General features: G+C 42.0%; 1 protein-coding gene across 1 annotated transcript; it reads right to left on the reverse strand.

Moving 5' to 3' along the window:
- Positions 1–16,867: 16,867 nt before the first annotated feature.
- On the reverse strand, positions 16,868–17,939 carry LOC101102541 (large ribosomal subunit protein eL6). The gene has a single exon (XM_004004894.6). It carries the CDS (start codon positions 17,757–17,759, stop codon positions 16,896–16,898), a length of 864 nt encoding a protein of 287 aa, XP_004004943.2. The 5' UTR covers positions 17,760–17,939; the 3' UTR covers positions 16,868–16,895.

Consider the following 17,939-nt stretch of genomic DNA (forward strand, 5'->3'; position numbering starts at 1 on the left):
CAGAGGATGTTGGCAATTTGATCTCTGGTTCCTTTGCCTTTTCTAAAACCAGCTTGAACATCTGGAAGTTCACGGTTCACGTATTGCTGAAGCCTGGCTTGGAGAATTTTGAGCATTACTTTACTAGCATGTGACATGAGTGCAATTATTCATGAACATTTATTTGGACTATTTCCAGTTATTTGCTATTTGCAAATGAAGGTGCTAGGGGCATATACAAGTCTTTATAAGGGTACACTCTTTTTGTTTCTCTTGGCTTAAAGCTTAAGAATCAAATGACTGGGTAGAATGTAAGTGAAAGTCGCTCAGTCATGTCCAACTCTTTGTGACCCCATGGACTATATAGTCCATGGAATTTTCCAGGCCAGAATAATGGAGTGGTGGTCTTCCCCTGGAGAAGGGAATCTTCCAAACCCAGGGATTGAACCCTGGTCTTCCACATTGCAGGTGGATTCTTTAGCAGCTGAGCCACAAGGGAAGCTGAAGAATCCTGGAGTGGGTAGCCTATCCCTTCTCCAGCAGATCTTCCTGACCAAGAATTAAACCAAGGTCTCCTGCGCTGCAGGCAGATTCTTTTCCAACTGAGCTATCAGGGAAGCCCAGTACATGTTTGATGTTGAGAAATGAATGAACTGTTTCCTAAAATGACTGTACTGTATCACATTGCCACCATCTGTGTATGAGCGTTCCAGTTCCTCCACATATTCGCTGACACATAGTGTGTTCAGTCCCTTTAGTTTTAGCCATCTTACTGGGTTTGTGGTAGTATCTCATTATTGTTTTAATTTTCATCCTCTAGTTACTAACACTATTGAACATCTTTTCATATGCTTTTCTGCAAACCATGTACCTTTTTTGGATGATGTGTTTATTCAAATCCTTTGCCCCTCTTTTTATTAGGGTGTTTATTTTCTTAGTAGTTTTGAGACTTCTTTATATATTCTAGACACATGTCCTTTATCAGATATGTGATTTGCAAATGTTTCTCCAAAGCTGTGACTTGTCTTTTCTTTTTCTTGACAGTGTCTTTGAAGAACATCTAATGACTGTTTATTTGCATGCATGCATGCTAAATTGATTCAGTCATGTCCTATTCTTTGAGATTCTGTGGTGTTTAGCTGTCCATGGAATTCTCCAGGCAAGAATACTGGAGTCGGTTGGCTTACCCTTCTCCAGGTAATCTTCCCAACCCAGGGATTGAACCTGTGTATCTTTCATCTCCTGCATTGGCAAGCTGGTTCTTTACCACGTGTGATACCTGGAAAGCTGACTGGTTATTTGGGGGAGCATAAATGCCCAGAACCCTTGTTTTAATCTGGGATGACTCTGAAGGGACCTCTTAGATCCAGAGCTACCAGTGGGATGAGTGGGGGCTTCTATTGTGACTACATTATGGGTCAGCTTCTCCATCTGCTCAATCTGCCTTCTCTCTTCTTCACAGCCCTTATTCCAAAGGATACCTTACAATAACCTCCTACATGCAAGTTTTTCTCTGAGTCAGTTTCCAGGAACCACGCCTAGAGCAGGACCTGTGTCTGTTTTTGCTTGCTATAAATCTTTACTCTGTAAGTGAATCCTACCCTTTTGTTGTTGTTCAGTCACTAAGTCATGTCTGACTCTTTGTGTCCCCCTGGACTGCAGCACACACACACAAATGTACATTGAAGCACATTTTTGTCCCTAGTTACAATTTCTGGAAATCAAGTCTTAACGCAAGAATATTCATAACCTTCTCCTACGTTCTTGTTTCCTTAAAGAAGCTACGCATTAGTTTATCAGAAGGATCTACCATGTGCCACTCTACTTGCCTCTCGTGTGGCTCTGGATGTAGTGCCCCTACCTCCAAACCTCCTTCCCGCCAGACTATTGTCACTTTTCTGAGCACAGCCATTTAGATATTCAGTAGTGGGATTTATGTTCTGGTGTCCTACAACTAGCCATGTTGCAAATCATGCATGGATTTTATTGTACAGCAGATTCAATCTGAGTCATCAGAATTTTGTGGCAGCTCCATAACTCATACATGGGAGTGGCTCAGGAAGCTGTGTGATGGGGTGAAGCACAGAATGGGGTTGTCTGAACCTGCATTTGCAAAACCCTTTACCTAAGAAAGAAAAAGCATCAATTGTTTGTAAGAAGAAATGAGAAATGAGGGAGGTGATGGAAATTATACTAATGTTCCTTCAAGCCACGTTTTGGCACTGGCATTCTTTGAATGACTTGCTCTCTTTACGTTTGTCTTGTGTGTGTGTGTTCAGATGTGTCCAGCTGTTTGTGACTCCATGGGCTGTAGCCTGCCAGGCTTCACTGTCCATGGGATTTTTCAAGCGAGAATACCAGACTGGGCTGCCATTACCTGCTCCAGGGGATCTTTCCAATCCAGGGATCAAACCTGCATCTCCTGCATTACAGGCAGGTTATTTACCACTGATACCATCAGGGAAGTCAAGTTTATCTTGGATTTTGTTTATTATATTTTGATGCACCGCCCCCACCCTCCCACTCTTTTATAAAAGCTAAGCTTTCTGGTTTTGTTTTGTTTTTGTTTGTTTGTTTGTTTGTTTTAGTTTTCTTTCCCCCACAATTTGTATTTCCTCATTCAAGTGTTTGGATAGTAAATTTACCTTTACATATGTCTGTGCTCCCAGTCATATGTATCAATTTGCAAAAAGCCAAATAGAGAATAGTTTAGCATCAGTGAAATGTCAAGAATTGCCCCGAAGGCACCAATGCAATACTGGAGTTTCAAGTTTTAAGAATGGAATTAGGCTAGTAAATCAGTTTTCTTGCCTGTGTCAGGGGCCGTAGGGATATGTCCCAGTTCTTTAAAAAAAAAGAAAAAGCAACTGAAACTCACTCAGTATAACTCATGGGTCTGTACTGGGGGACCTGTGGGAACCTTTGGACTTGAAACTAATTGAATCTACATTGAAATAACCTTTTTCTTTCTTTATTAAATATCTGATTTTCTCGACAACTTTTTACTTTGGCTTGCTTGCATTATTCTTTTTTTGCTGCACGAATTGGCTGTTCTCCAAGGTTGGAAGAGAGAAACAGAAAAGAGAAAATTGGAATGGAATCTTACTGTTTGTTAGATCATAGGCAGAACCTTTCCTTTCATGTTGGAGTAAAAGATACACCTCCTCTGATTTAAATGGGAGATCAACTAGTTGTCAATAGATAGTGGTATTGTAATGTCTTTTCTGTCATAGCGGAAGTGAGAACATTCTTTCTGTTTGAAAAGTGGAGAAGGATGACAAAATATGTCTGGGCCCATCATTCTCATTCAGACCCTTACCATAAAGTCCCTGCTTCTCATTGCAGACTAAATTGCTCATGACATTTCTTTTCCAGGGCTTGACAGATTGTGGTTTTTCTAGCCGTCTTATTATTAGCCTGCTGTCTGCTTTGTCTGTACACTTCTCCTGTCCTGATGTGGTCCTGATTGGTTTGTGCCCATTGGTACCATTGCCCTCAGAGATTAAGGGCACACTGTGAGCAGAAATAAACCAGTGGATCTGTTAGTGACTGTACAAATTCTACCCACCTTTCAGACAACAACTGAAAGATCTCTCTTGGGAGATTAATGTTTCCTTTGGGAACTGGGGGTTAAAAGCTCATGTTTACATCTGTTCCTACATCCCCTTTCCCACTCAAACTAGTCAATCCTAAAAGAAATCAAGCTTGAATATTCTTTGGAAGGGCTGATGCTGAAGCTGAAGCTCCAATACTTTGGCCACCTGATGCAAAGAACTGACTCATTAGAAAAGACCCTGATACTGGGAAAGATTGAGGGCAGGAGGAGAAGGGGGTGACAGAGAATGAGATGGTTGTGCTAGCAGATAAGTATGGACATGAGTTTGGACATAAGTTTGAGCAAACTCCAAGAGATGGTGAAGGACAGGAAAGCCTGGTGTGCTGCAGTTCGTGGGGTAGCAAAGAGTCGGACACGGCATAGTGACTGAACAACAACAATAGCAACAACATCTCGTTTAATTTTTTATTTATAATTGCAATTAATAGCTAGGAAAGTAACAGAAAGTTCAATTTTCTATGTTCTATAGGGGAAAAAAGTGAATAAATTTGCCAAGTAGATTCACTGAGATTTTCCTAGCAAACCTGAAAGAAGTCTTAGTGGACTACAGATTCATATTTTCATGAATATCCCTCTAATCTTTACTTTCATACAAATCTTGGAAATTAAAGGTATAATAGATTATTAAGAAATATTATTATTTGTTCATTAGACAGCTTAGCAAGAAAATTATTATTTTAGCATTTGAAAAATTATGTGATCTAGACTTCAAATCTATAGATGATAAGTAAATTTGGGGGAGGCCTGGATCACTGCAAACAGCCCCAGAAGGAAATCTTTAGTTTGATTTACCTTTTAGGACTGAAGAATATTAGCCCAGGATTTAAATGGGAAATGGTCCTCCTTTCACTCTTTGTACCCAGGATTGGTTTGACTTGAGGGGTAAGGTATTCAACTGTGGCTGTATTTGGTTTAAATTTCTGGCTAGAGAACTTTCAGAGGACAGAGTGCATCTCCTGTTGGGTGCAGTATGGATGTGTGTGTTGACCCTGCATCACCCCTGACACATGTCAGGAATGAACACTTTTCCCTGTACACTGACTCCACGTGAATGGATCAACCCAGAAAAAAGGCTGCTCCACTTTTCATGTGAGCAGGAGAGAAATTTCCCTTCCCTGGCCTACTTATCTGCTAGCACTTTGACATTTTCCAATGTGGAGGTCATGGGAGCAAGTGAATAAATATTAGATAAGGAGCCATCAAAGATATGGAAATCTAGTTTAATACAAATATCATAAAATGGGGAGACAGAACCATAAGCCAGTTACAGGACCTTGATCAAACTTGCTTTTCCTTTTACTGTCCTAATAGGGAAAGAGAGGAAGGAAGGAAAGAGGGAAGGGAGGAAGGAAGACAGGAAAAGAAGAGGAAGAAAGAGAAAGAGAAGAAGAAAATTTAACTTTATATATAGTCTTGCCTCAGTTAAAGAGTGATCCAACTGTGATCAGCATTCTCTGCGTTGTGTTATCAGCACATAACAATGTTATCAGCATTGTGCTGCTCTGAACAATGTTTAGGAAACCTCTTAGAACTGGAGCCTTATTGCTAGCAGTAATATTCTCAAAAGATTGTGGGAGTGTATGTATGTATACAGACTTACCTCTGAGCCAGAAACCATCCCTGATATAGATTCAGTTCAGTCGCTCAGTTGCGCCCGACTCTTTGCAACCCCATGTACTGCAGCATGCCAGGCTTCCCTATCACCAACTCCCTGAATTTGCTCAAACTCATGTCCATTGAATTGGTGATGCTATCCAACCATCTTATCCTCTGTTGTCCCTTTTTCCTTTTACTTTCCATCTTTCCCAGCATCAGGGTCTTTTCCAGTGAGTCAGTTCTTTGCATCAGGTAGCCAAAGTATTGGAGTTTCAGCTTCAACATCAGTCTTTCCAATGAATATTCAGGACTGATTTCCTTTAGGACTGACTAGTTGGATCTCCTTGCAGTCCAAGGGACTCTCAAGAGTCTTTTCCAACATCACAGTTCAGGGTTTCACTGGATGAGATTATGACTTTGGCAGGTCAGTTTTAGCACTGGTTGTAAGAAATAATTTTGCATCTAATATATGCATCTGCCTTTAATAGATAAATCAAGAATTACATCTTAAGTGATTGTACAATAGCATTTTTAGTTGCAGAATTGGTTTTTTATGAATTTCATTTCTTTATTTATTTTTGGCTGCACCGGGTCTTCGTTGCTGCTCGGGCTTTTCTCTAGTTGCAGCAAGTGGGGCTACTCCATAGTTGCGGTCGTTGGCTTCTCACCGTGGGGGCTTCTCTTGCTATGGAGCAAAGGGCTCTGTGGCTCAGTAGTTGTGGTGCATGGGCTTAGTTGCCCCATGGTATGTGGAATCTTCCCGGACCAGGGATGGAACTGGTGTCCCCTGCCTTGGCAGAAGATTCTTAAACACTGAACCACTGGGTCTGAAAACAAAATTTTTAAATAATGTTGCTAACATTTAAATTTGCTGCTGTAACTTGAACTCCTGTTCTGGTTGTGGAGTTGGGTGCACAGGGTCTGCAGAGAAAGGATTTCAGAATAGTTGGGAAGGGCAGTTGGGATATGAAAAATGGCATTTATTGGCCTAATTAATGGTGACAGGGGATATCCAAAGAGAAAAAAATGCTCTCTTCTTTCAATGATGAGCTATGGCTATAGTTAACAAAGGCTAGATTCCTTGGAAAATTAAAAGTGGGATCGTCCAATTTTTGTGCCATCAAGCTATCATCTAAAATATGGGCCGCATGATACATGTGTGCACGGTGAACTTGTTGGTCTGTTAACGTCGTTCTTAAAAAACCTCAGTTTATAATTTTGTTTGTGGGTATGTAATAAGAATATTATCCACAAAACTTGGGATTCCAGTTCTGTTCTACCTCAAGAGTCTTTTGTCTCAGAGAAGTCCCTTAAAACCCTGTGGTCTCTGGATTCTTTATCTATGTGATGCAGAATAAGTGGGGACAAAACTGAAAAATCTCCCTGAGGACCATGATGCTCTGGATAGGAACACCATATAGTGTTTCCATGGAGCTATTTCTAGAGGCAATTATTTGGTTTATAAACAAATTCTTTCCATAAGAGATTTAGATTTAGATTGTATATTGGCAGGGATTGCTTGATAATTGACTTGAGTGAGTTTAGTTATAAAAGACTTTTATTTCTTTGAATGGTATAGTTATTGCCTGTGTTGAGTTCCTGCAGGAACGATTTAAATGTCAGATGTATCTGAACTGCATTGTTGTACAAGTGTGCATTTGATATCTGCGAGTTTGTTTAGTTTCCCTTGGTGTTCTGAGGGTCCTGTGACAATTGGCAGTTACCATCTTACCATCACCACGAAGGCACCAAGTGTCCACCAGCTCCCACCAAAAAAGAGAAGTGCGATTCCATCTAGCACTGAGGAGTTGTGGATTCCTCCCTCCTAAGGGGAGTCTTCTGCAGGGGGCCCTTTGCCTGTTGGAGGACCAGGGCTTTCCTCCAGCCTATTAACCTGAGGAGTAATCATGTCATTCCACTGTCTCAGTTCTTCCTCCTAAACTTATCAGCGGCGTCAGTGGAGGTTTAACAGTGCTAATAGCAGCTGGTGACAGTGCAAGGGAGCCATTGGTAGCAACTAACACCATGGGACCAAGATTTGCTGGTGACAAAGAACCTTGTGGTAGGATTGAAGCCAAAAGAGCTGGCAGCTATGAATTTAGGTCGAAAGCAACCCAACATACTTACTGACAAGAGTTAGAGGTCACTGTCTTTCCAGAGTTCTTTTCCAGTGCTATAGCTTGTTATGATTATATAGCATTCATCATCTGTAATTCTCAAAATATGTTATAAGCAAAAGCAGGATTTAATGGCTAGAGAACCGTTCAGTCAGTTCAATTGCTCAGTCATGTCTGACTCTTTGGAACCACATGAACTGCAGCACGCTAGGCCTCCCTGTCCATCACCAACTCCTGGAGTTTACCCAAACTCATGTCCATTGAGTCGGTGATGCCATCCAACCATCTCATCCTCTGTCGTCCCCTTCTCCTCCTGCCCTTAATCTTTCCCAGCATTGGGTCTTTTCCAATGAGTCAGCTCTTCGCATCAGGTGGCCAAAGTATTGGAGTTTCAGCTTTAGCATCAGTCCTTCCAAAGAACACCCAGGACTGATCTCCTTCAGAATGGACTGGTTGGATCTCCTTGCAGTCCAAGGGACTCTCAAGAATCTTCTCCAACACCACAGTTCAAAAGCATCAATTCTTCGGCACTCAGCTTTCTTTATAGTCCAACTCTCACATCCATGCATGATCACTGGAAAAACCATAGCCTTGACTAACGGACCTTTGTTGGCAAAGTAATGTCTCTGCTTTTTAATATGCTGTCTAAGTTGGTCATAACTTGCCTTCCGAGGAGTAAGTGTCTTTTAATTTTATGGCTGTGGTCACCATCTGCAGTGATTTTGGAGCCCCCTAAAATAAAGTCACCCACTGTTTCCCCATCTATTTGCCATGAAGTGTTCTGAATGTTGAACTTTAAGCCACCTTTTCACTCTCCTTTTTCACTTTCATCAAGAGGCTCTTTAGTTCCTCTTCGCTTTCTGCCATAAAGGTGATGTCATCAGCATACCTGAGGTTATTGATATTTCTTCCGGCAATCTTGATTCCAGCTTGTGCTTCATCCAGCCCTGCATTTCTCATGATGTACTCTGCATATAAGTTAAATAAGCAGGGTGACAATATACAGCCTTGACATACTCCTTTTCCTATTTGGAATCAGTCTATTGTCCAGTTCCATGTCCAGTACTAACTGTTTCTTCCTGACCTGCATACAGGTTTCTCAAGAGGCAGGTCAGGTGGTCTGGTATTCCCATCTCCTTCATAATTTTCCACAGTTTATTGTGATCCACACAGTCAAAGGCTTTGGCATAGTCAATAAAGCAGAAATAGATGTTTTTCTGGAACTCTCTTGCTTTTTCAATGATCCAGTGGATGTTGGAAATTTGATCTTTGGTTGCTTTGCCTTTTCTAAAAGCAGCTTGAACATCTTGAAGTTCATGGTTCATGCACTGCTGAAGCCTGGCTTGGAGAATTTTGAGCATTACTTTACTAGCGTGTGAGCTGAGTGCAATTGTGCAGTAGTTTGAGCATTCTTTGGCATTGCCTTTCTTAGGGAATGGAATGAAAACGGACCTTTTCCAGGCCTGTGACCACTGCTGAGTTTTCCAAATTTGCTGACATATTGAGTGCAGCACTTTCACAGCATCATCTTTCAGGATTTGAAATAGCTCAACTGGAATTCCATCACCTCCACTAGCTTTGTTCATAGTAATGCTTCCTAAGGCTCACTTGACTTCACATTCCAGGATGTCTGGCTCTGGCTGAGTGATCACACCATCGTGATTATCTGGGTCGTGAAGATCTTTTTTGTATAGTTCTTCTGGGTATTCTTGCCACCTCTTAATATCTTCTGCTCCTGTTAGGTCCATACCATTCCTGTCCTTTATTGAGCCCATCTTTGCATGAAATGTTCCCTTGGTATCTCTTAATTTTCTTGATGAGATCTCTAGTCTTCCCCATTCTATTGTTTCCCTCTATTTCTTTGCATTGATCGCTGAGGAAGGCTTTCTTATCTTTCCTTGCTATTCTTTGGAACTCTGCATTCAAATGGGTATATCTTTCCTTTTCTCCTTTGCTTTTCACCTCTCTTCTTTTCACAGCTATTTCTAAGGCCTCCTCAGACAGCCATTTTGCTTTTCTGCATTTTTTTCCCCTTGGGGATGGTCTTGCTCCCTGTCTCCTGTACAGTGTCACAAACCTCCATCCATAGTTCATCAGGCACTCTGTCTATCAGATCTAAACCCTTAAATCTATTTCTCACTTCCACTGTATAATCGTAAGGGATTTGATTTAGGTCACACCTCAATGATCTAGTGGTTTTCCTCACTTTTTTCAATTTAAGTCTGAATTTGGCAATAAGGAGTTCATGATCTGAGCCACAGTCAGCTCCTGGTCTTGTTTTTGCTGGCTGTATAGAGCTTCTCCATTTTTAACTGCAAAGAATATAATCAATCTGATTTTGGTGTTGGCCATCTGGTGATGTCCATGTGTAGAGTCTTCTCTTGTGTTGTTGGAAGAGGGTGTTTGCTACGACCAGTGTGTTCTCTTGGCCAAACTATTAGCCTTTGCCCTGCTTCATTTTGTACATCAAGGCCAAATTTGCCTGTTACTCCAGGTGTTTCTTGACTTCCTACTTTTGCATTCCAGTCCCTTACAATGAAAAGGATATCGTTTTTGGATGTTAGTTCTAAAAGGTCTTGTAGGCCTTCATAGAACCGTTCAGCTTCTTCAGCATTTCTGGTCAGGGCATAGACTTGGATTGCTGTGATATTGAATTGTTTGCCTTGGAAACGAATAGAGATCATTCTGTCGTTTTTGAGATTGCATCCAAGTACTGCATTTCAGACTCTTTTTCAGTATGATGGCTATTCCATTTCTTCTAAGGGATTCTTGATCACAGTAGTAGATATAATGGTCATCTGATTTAAATTCACCCATTCCAGCCCATTTTATTTCACTGATTCCTAGAATGTCAACATTCACTCTTGCCATCTCCTGTTTGACCACCTCCAGTTTGCCTTGATTCCTGGACCTTAACATTCCAGGTTCCTATGCAATATTGCTCTTTACAGCATCAGACCTTGATTCTATCACTAGTTACATCCACGACTGGGTGTTGTTTTTGCTTTGGCTCCATCCCTTCCTTTTTTCTGTAGATATTTCTCCACTGATCTCCAGTAGCATACTGGGCACCTACCAACCTAGGGAGTTCATCTTTCAGTGTCGTATCTCTTTGCCTTTTCATACTGTTCATGAGGTTCTCAAGGCAAGAATACTGAAGTGGTTTGCCATTCCCTTCTCCAGTGGACCACATGTTGTCAGAACTCTCCATGACCCATCCATTTTGGGTGGCCATACACAGCATGGCTTAGTTTCACTGAGTTAGGCAAGGCTGTGGTCCATGAGATCAGATTGGCTAGTTTTCTGTGATTGTGGTTTCAGTGTGTCTGCCTTCTGATGCCCTCTCCCAGCGCCTACTGTCTTAGTGGGGTTTCTCTTATCTTGGACTTGGGGTATCTCTTTATGGCTGCTCCAGCAAAGCACAGCTGCTGCTACTGACCTTGGATGTGGGGTATCTCCTCTTGGCCACCGCTCCTGACCTTGGACGTGGGGAATCTCCTCTCGGACTCTCTGGCACCAAGCAGCCAGAACCTTTAGATGTAGTTATATAGTTTAATGACCTACAGCTTTTTCCTTTTTGTTTGCTTGCCTTTTGCTTTTTACATATAGAGGAAGTAGAGGTTCCAAGATGTTAATTGCTATAGTCCTCTAGCAAGCCAGTAGAGAGGTCAGACATAGGATGACTACTGTGAATGACAGTTCTTTCTTTTTTAAGAAATGCAAGCACAAGCATTTCATATCACTGACATTTGATCATATGCGGAAGATAACTTTAATGTGTTATTTGAATAAAGCATAAAGGCTATCTGCCTTCTTTATTCCACCTCAAAGCCCAGAGGGTAGAAGAGAATCTATTTTGTTACTTGCCTGCCTTGCTAATATGAATTTTAGGATCATATACTTGGAATATGTGGTAAGAGTACCCAAAGGTCTGATTACAATGACAGGATAGGTTCATTTCAGGGGTTCTTAAGTTTTTTGTGTGTTGTGACTGCTTTGGCAGTCTGGGGAAGCTTGTCATTCCTCCTCAGCATAATGTTTTAAAACACACAATATAAAATACAAAGGAGTTTACCACACTGAAATACAGTTATCAAAATAATTAAAAATTCTGATATAGTAATATGTTTCTTATTTATGCATTAAATGGCACAATCTAATTGCTGGCCTAATAATCATCATAAGCTCAAAGTAGTAATATATACAGTATTTCAGTATATCTGGAAAAATTTCAAGGAGAAATAGAAACATCAGTAATTTCTATCTATAACAAGGTTACAAATGCTGCTGATACTATGGTGGTTTGGTACCTGCATTTATATTTCAATGAAATACTAAACTTCAATTAAGTGTTAGTTAAAATAAATTAAAAAGCTGTTCTCCTGGGTTTCCTTACCCTACTACTCTCCACCCGGGTGCCCTTTCCCAATAAAATCTCTTGCTTTGTCATCACATGTTTCTCCTTGGACAATTCATTTCCGAGTGTTAGACAAGAGCCCAGTTTCGGGCCCTGGAAGGGGTCCCTCTTCCTGCAACAAATGGCGACTCTGGCGGGGACTCTTCTTTGCTGAGACTGACATCCTGACCACTTGGGGCACTCAGGGGCCAGCTTGCCTGCCAATGGACCAGACCCAGTGGCCACAACTGGGACCCTTTGTCCCTGGTCTCCTCCTGACGGGGACAACTGGCCAGAGTGCCCCGACCGGTAAGAAACAAGAGACTTTATTGTCCTCTCTCCCCTCCCCTCTCTCTTTCCTCTCCTTAACCCTTCCTGTCCTTCCCTGTTTTTCTAGTCCCCCAGTCCTGGACGCAGGAATCTGGTCGAAGGGCCCTCAGCCTGAGCTGAGGATTGGAGACTGAGCACCTCCTCTTGGCAGAGAACTCGAATTCTGGTTCTGGTCTGGTGTGATTTCTGGTAGGGCCGAGTTCCAGTCCTCCCTTCTCTGGAGGCCCAGGGAAAAGTCCCATAAAGCCTGGGTATCTGTAGGTGGCAGGAGACGTCTGTAAGGCCACCCCTTTCACCCCTCCTCTCCCGCCTCCTCCCCCTTCTTCTTTCAACCTGGCTTCCTTTCCTCCCTTGAAATCTTTGAGGTCTTCTGAGAGACTGTATTCTTGTATTTAAGGGCTTCCCTGGTGGCGCAGAGGTTAAAGGGTCTGCCTGCAATGTGGGAGACCTGGGTTCTATCCCTGGGTCGGGAAGATCCCCTGGAGAAGGAAATGGCAACCCACTCCAGTATTCTTGCCTGGAGAATCCCATGGATGGAGGAGCTTGATGGGCTACAGTCCAAGGGTCGCGAAGAGTGGACACGACTGAGCGACTTCACTTTCACTTTAAAATAAATTACGTAGTTTAATTAAAAACTCAAGTTCATGAAACCTTTGAATTCTATCCCTGGGCCCTTTTCTGTGGGTTCATGATGAAGAACCTTTGGGTTTCTAAGTCAGCTTTCATCACCTGCTTTGCTGAATGATATTCAAATAGGTGTTCCCAATAGATTTGCAAATAGGGAGCAAACTGGTAGCTTCATTGGAGGAGAACTGATTGGAGTTAGCAGAGGACTGCAGGCAGAGCACAGATTGGGTGAACCCTAGATCAAATTAGAAAGTGATGAGATTTTCTTTTCTTCTTCTTCTTTTTTTTTTTTTCCTGCCTATTCACTGTTCTTTCTACTAATCTTCCTGTAAGTCAGGTGCTCACTGCTTCTGAGTGATATGATCCATTCAGTTAGCTGTAATTGTTAAGTGCTTTAGTTTAATGGACATATTAACCATGAAATTAAAAGACGCCTGCTCCTTGGAAGAAAAGCTATGACCAACCTAGACAACATATTAAAAAAGCAGAGACATTACTTTGCCAAGAAAGGTCTGTCTAGTCAAAGCTATGGTTTTTCCAGTAGTCATGTATGAATGTGAGAGTTGGACTATAAAGAAAGCTGAGAGATGAAGAATTGATGCTTTTGAACTGTGGTGTTGGAGAAGACTCTTGAGAGTCCCTTGGACTGCAAGGAGATCCAACCAGTCCATCCTAAAGGAGATCAGTCCTGGGTATTCATTGGTAGGACTTATGTTGAAGCTGAAACTCCAATTCTTTGGCCACCTGATGTGAAGAGCTGACTCATTGGAAAAGACCCTGATACTGGGAAAGATTGAAGGCAGGAGGAGAAGGGGACAACAGAGGATGAGATGGCTGGATGGCATAATCAACTTGATGGAAATGAGTTTGAGCAGGCTCTGGGAGCTGGTGATGGACAGCGAAGCCTGGTGTGCTGCAGTCATGGGGTCTCAAAGAGTCAGACACTTCTTAGAGACTGAACTGAATGGAAGAATGTATGTTTACATACAGGCTACAGGGAAAAGGTGCTATTTAATCCAAAGGAACCTGATGCCAGTGATGGACTTCTGGCTTCCTTGGCACTTGGGTAGATTGATAAAGGGATATTTTTGATCATCACTGATACCTTTCAGTCGCATCCTGCTTGACTGTTTCTCTTGTCTACTCCTATGCCAGGTGTAGGTTTTATTTGGCAGACAGAGGAAGTAGTTCTTTTTTCATTTGCTCTTGGTTCTACTTATCCTGGCAGTAACATTTCCCTAGAGGAAGGCAAATACTCCCTCAAGTTGAAGATCTCATTTGCAGTGGTGTCATTTGAGGTGATTGTCATTTGTACACTGTAGAGGAATGATTTTATTCATATGAGTGAACAGATGGGTTAACAAAGCTGTCTGAGGTTGTAACAGGGTTCAAAAGCTATTTTCGGGACATCCATCACGGCCATGATGCGGAATGTTGAACCACCAATAGTCTATTATATTATAAGTACCTTGAAAACCAGGGTTAAAGCTTGCGTAAACCAGGCCCATTTCAACACAGAGTAGAGAAGTACAGTTCACCTTTAAGTTTTAAAGGTGATGCGGTGTTTGTTACTGTTATGTAGCACAGAGAAAATATTTAAGCTATCACAATAAATGAATTTCATAAAAAAGAACTAAAGTGAGTTTTGTGCTATTTTATTCTAAATGTGTTTTCTTTATTACCTAACTTGTCTAACTACAAAATGGCTTTGACATCTCGGAAGAAATGATCACGTAAGTGCAAACACACTTTTTAAAGAGTTGACATCTTATGAGCTTTAGGTGAAGGCATTCTTTTAAATTTGTTGTTTTAATTATGTTCTCAAGCTCTCCTACTCTTGTAGTGAGCTTGGTTTTGTTTTATGGTTCACTGCAGTATGCACTGAATTTGTTTTGAAGCCACGTGAGAGAGGAAGATACCGAAGACAGTGGAAGTTGCTGTCTTGCTGGACCTCTGCTTGAGTCACTGTCTAGAGTGTACATCACAGGCCCCATTGATGCTTAATAGCATAAAGCAGTGATTTTCAGCCTTGGCTGCATGTTAAAATAATTTGAAAATCTTTTAAAACATACTGATTGAGTCAGAACCTCTGGCGGTGGGACTTTGTCTTCGGTATGCACTAAAATACGCTAGGTGATTCCAATGTGCAGGCAGTTACTGAGAATTATTGGCAAAACAGGTGTGAATATCAGTCCTTGAATTCAAGTGGTCAAGAAACTGAACTCAAATTGTTTTTTGTTGCTAATCTCAAGTTTGCTATTAACCTCAGTCTTTCTTATGGTTTGCTTATCCTCTCCCTCACACAGTTCAGTGTTGTTAAATAGCACAAAATTGGGAGATCAGAGGAGCCTCTTTATTTGTAGGTCATCTGTCCTGGTGGGTGTCCACTCTCCACATGACCCTTAGGGTCTAGTGGTGTCGGAGCACTGGTGTCTTTCCATGTTGTGCTTTGTCCAGGCACCAAGACTAGGGCTAAGGGAGTGCTACAAAATTCACTTATCACATAAATCATAATTTAATGAAAAATTTACAAAATATAAATTAATGCAAAAAATCCATGATGAACAATATATCACAATTTTAAAGAAAGATAGGAGCTATATACCCTCCATCATCAGGCATTCTCCTTGTGGGAAATATAGCCTCTCTAGCAACACTGCATTTTTTTCCTGCCTTCTAGTTGAGGAACTCTCATTTAATCCAAGAAAAGTCCTTTTGCCATCATGCTGGCATATTTGGCTTGCATATTTGATCTTTTTGAGAATAGTTCCTCTTATCCCTGTCCCCAAAATGGATTTAGACATTTGGAAGCAAAGTATATGAAGAAAGGTATTAGTGGGCGACTTTGAATTTTTTTTTCTATTTGCTACACCTTTCTTTGTCCCTGAACGTTTAATACATTACCCAAGGTATGTGTGTGTAGTTTGTGATGTGTGTGTGTGTGTGTGTGTGTGTGTGTGTATGGGAGAAGAAGGTATCATAAGTTCTTTTCTTTCTTTTTCTCCCTTTTTTTATTTCCTTTCTCTCACTCTTTCTTTCTTTCCTCTCATTCAATAAAAACAAATTGCAGAGATGTGAATGGACCCAGACACTATCACACAGAGTGATATAAGTCAGAAAGAGAAAAACAAATATTGCATATTAATGCATGTATGTGGAATCTAGAAAAATGGTAAAGATGGTCTAATTTGCAAGGCGGAAATAGAGAAACAGATGAGGAAAACAAACCTATGGATAGCAAGTGGGGAGGGAGGAGTAGGATGAACTGGAAGGTTGGGGTTGACATATGTACATTACTGTGTATAATACAGATAACAATGAGAACATAAGGAGAGCCTACAGTACAGCACAGTGAACTACTTGGGCTCTATGGTGACTTAAACGAGAAGGAATCCCCAAAAGAAGGGTTGTATGTACATGTATGGCTGATTCACTTTGCTGTACAGCAGAAACTGACACAGTGGCATAAAGCAACAGTTCAGTTCAGTTCAGTTCAGTTGCTCAGTCGTGTCCGACTCTTTGTGACGTCATGAATTGCAGCACGCCAGGCCTCCCTGTCCATCACCAACTCCCAGAGTTCACTCAGACTCATGTCCATCGAGTTGGTGATGCCATCCAGCCATCTTATCCTCAGTCGTCCCCTTCTCCTCCTGCCTCCAATCCCTCCCAGCATCAGAGTCTTTTCCAATGAGTCAACTCTTCCCATGAGGTGGCCAAAGTACTGGAGCTTCAGCTTCAGCATCATTCCTTCCAAAGAACACCCAGGACTGACCTCCTTCAGAATGGACTGGTTGGACCTCCTTGCAGTCCAAGGGACTCTCAACAGTCTTCTCCAACACCACAGTTCAAAAGCATCAGTTCTTTGGTGCTCAGCTTTCTTCACAGTCCAACTCTCACATCCATACATGACCACTGGAAAAACCATAGCCTTGACTAGACGGACTTTTGTTGGCAAAGTAGTCTCTGTTTTTCAACATGCTATCTAGGTTGGTCATAACTTTTCTTCCAAGGAGTAAGCGTCTTTTAATTTCATGGCTGCAGTCACCATCTGCAGTGATTTTTGAGCCCTCAAAAATAAAGTCTGACACTGTTTCCACTGTTTCCCCATCTATTTCCCATGAAATGATGGGACTGGATGCCATGATCATCGTTTTCTGAATGTTGAGCTTTAAGTCAACTTTTTTTTTTTTTTTTTGAAATGACAAGTTATTTAATTAGGTTCTTTGCAAGAAGTTCAGAATACTACTTTGTGAGGATAAATTCCATTTGTGAGAGCAAACACAGAGCGGAGGTAGCCCTGGAGCTGAGGGACAGCTTTGATTCTTCGCAGAATTTGCGAGTCCACAGCCTTCTGGTCAACCTTGCGCTGCTCTGTGATCTCGTATTTCTCTCTCTCTGTGTCGAAGATCTCACCCTCCTGGTGTCTGGGTTTACGCAGCTTCTTCTTCTTGAAGTAAGTGTCAGTGAGATATTCTGGAATTTTCACACCACTGATATCGGTTTTGGTGGAGGTGGCAATGACAAATTTCTGGTGTGTTCTACGCAGAGGAACTCGATTGAGGGATAGAGGCCCAGTCACAAGTAGCAAGCCACTGCCCAGCTGCTTCAGGAAAACGACCCTCTTGCCTCTGTGGCGCCCAGTGAGGATGATCAGAATGGTCCCAGGAGTGATGCTGGCACGCAGCTTCCTCACATGCTTACTGAAGGGTTTTTTGCCATGACTCAACAGTTTCCGAGGCACATCTTCCGTAGGGTAATACCTAGGCATTTTGCGAAGTTTGACCACTCGGGTACCACCGTTCTTGTCACCACCAACTGGTTTTGTGACAGTAGCAAGGGCACGAACCTTCTTTTTCTTTTCGACCTTGGATTTAGGTGCTGAATATTTTCTCTTGTACAAGGCCTTTCTGGAGTACATGGCTGATCGGGAATATCTGCCAATTCCTCTGACCAGGACAGGATTTCGGCTGCAGTGGGGCTTCCCCTTCTTAACCTTCTTCACCTTTTCCACCTTTTTAGCCTTCTTGCCAGCATCAGCCTTCTTGGCTTCAGGTTTTTTCTCCTTAGTATCTGGCTTCTCAGCCTTTTCACCCGCCATCGTAAACCCAAGAGAGAGAAATGAAGCGTCCGGGAGGCCTCTCAGAAGGTCCCGAGGGTGTCTGACCCCTGCAGATGTCGACTTGATACCCTCTCGGCTAGGATGGCGAAGGATTGGGATCTTGAAATCTAGTCCTGAAGAGACATACCACCATTCTTACCTTGCAAGATGGGAAAGAGC

The sequence above is a fragment of the Ovis aries genome, chromosome 2 (genome assembly GCF_016772045.2).
Source record: "Ovis aries strain OAR_USU_Benz2616 breed Rambouillet chromosome 2, ARS-UI_Ramb_v3.0, whole genome shotgun sequence".
In the NCBI taxonomy this organism is placed as follows: Eukaryota; Metazoa; Chordata; class Mammalia; order Artiodactyla; family Bovidae; genus Ovis; species Ovis aries.

Excerpts from the sequence above, each read along its gene's own strand:
- LOC101102541 (XM_004004894.6), bottom strand. The coding sequence starts at position 17,759 with ATGGCGGGTGAAAAGGCTGAGAAGCCAGATACTAAGGAGAAAAAACCT.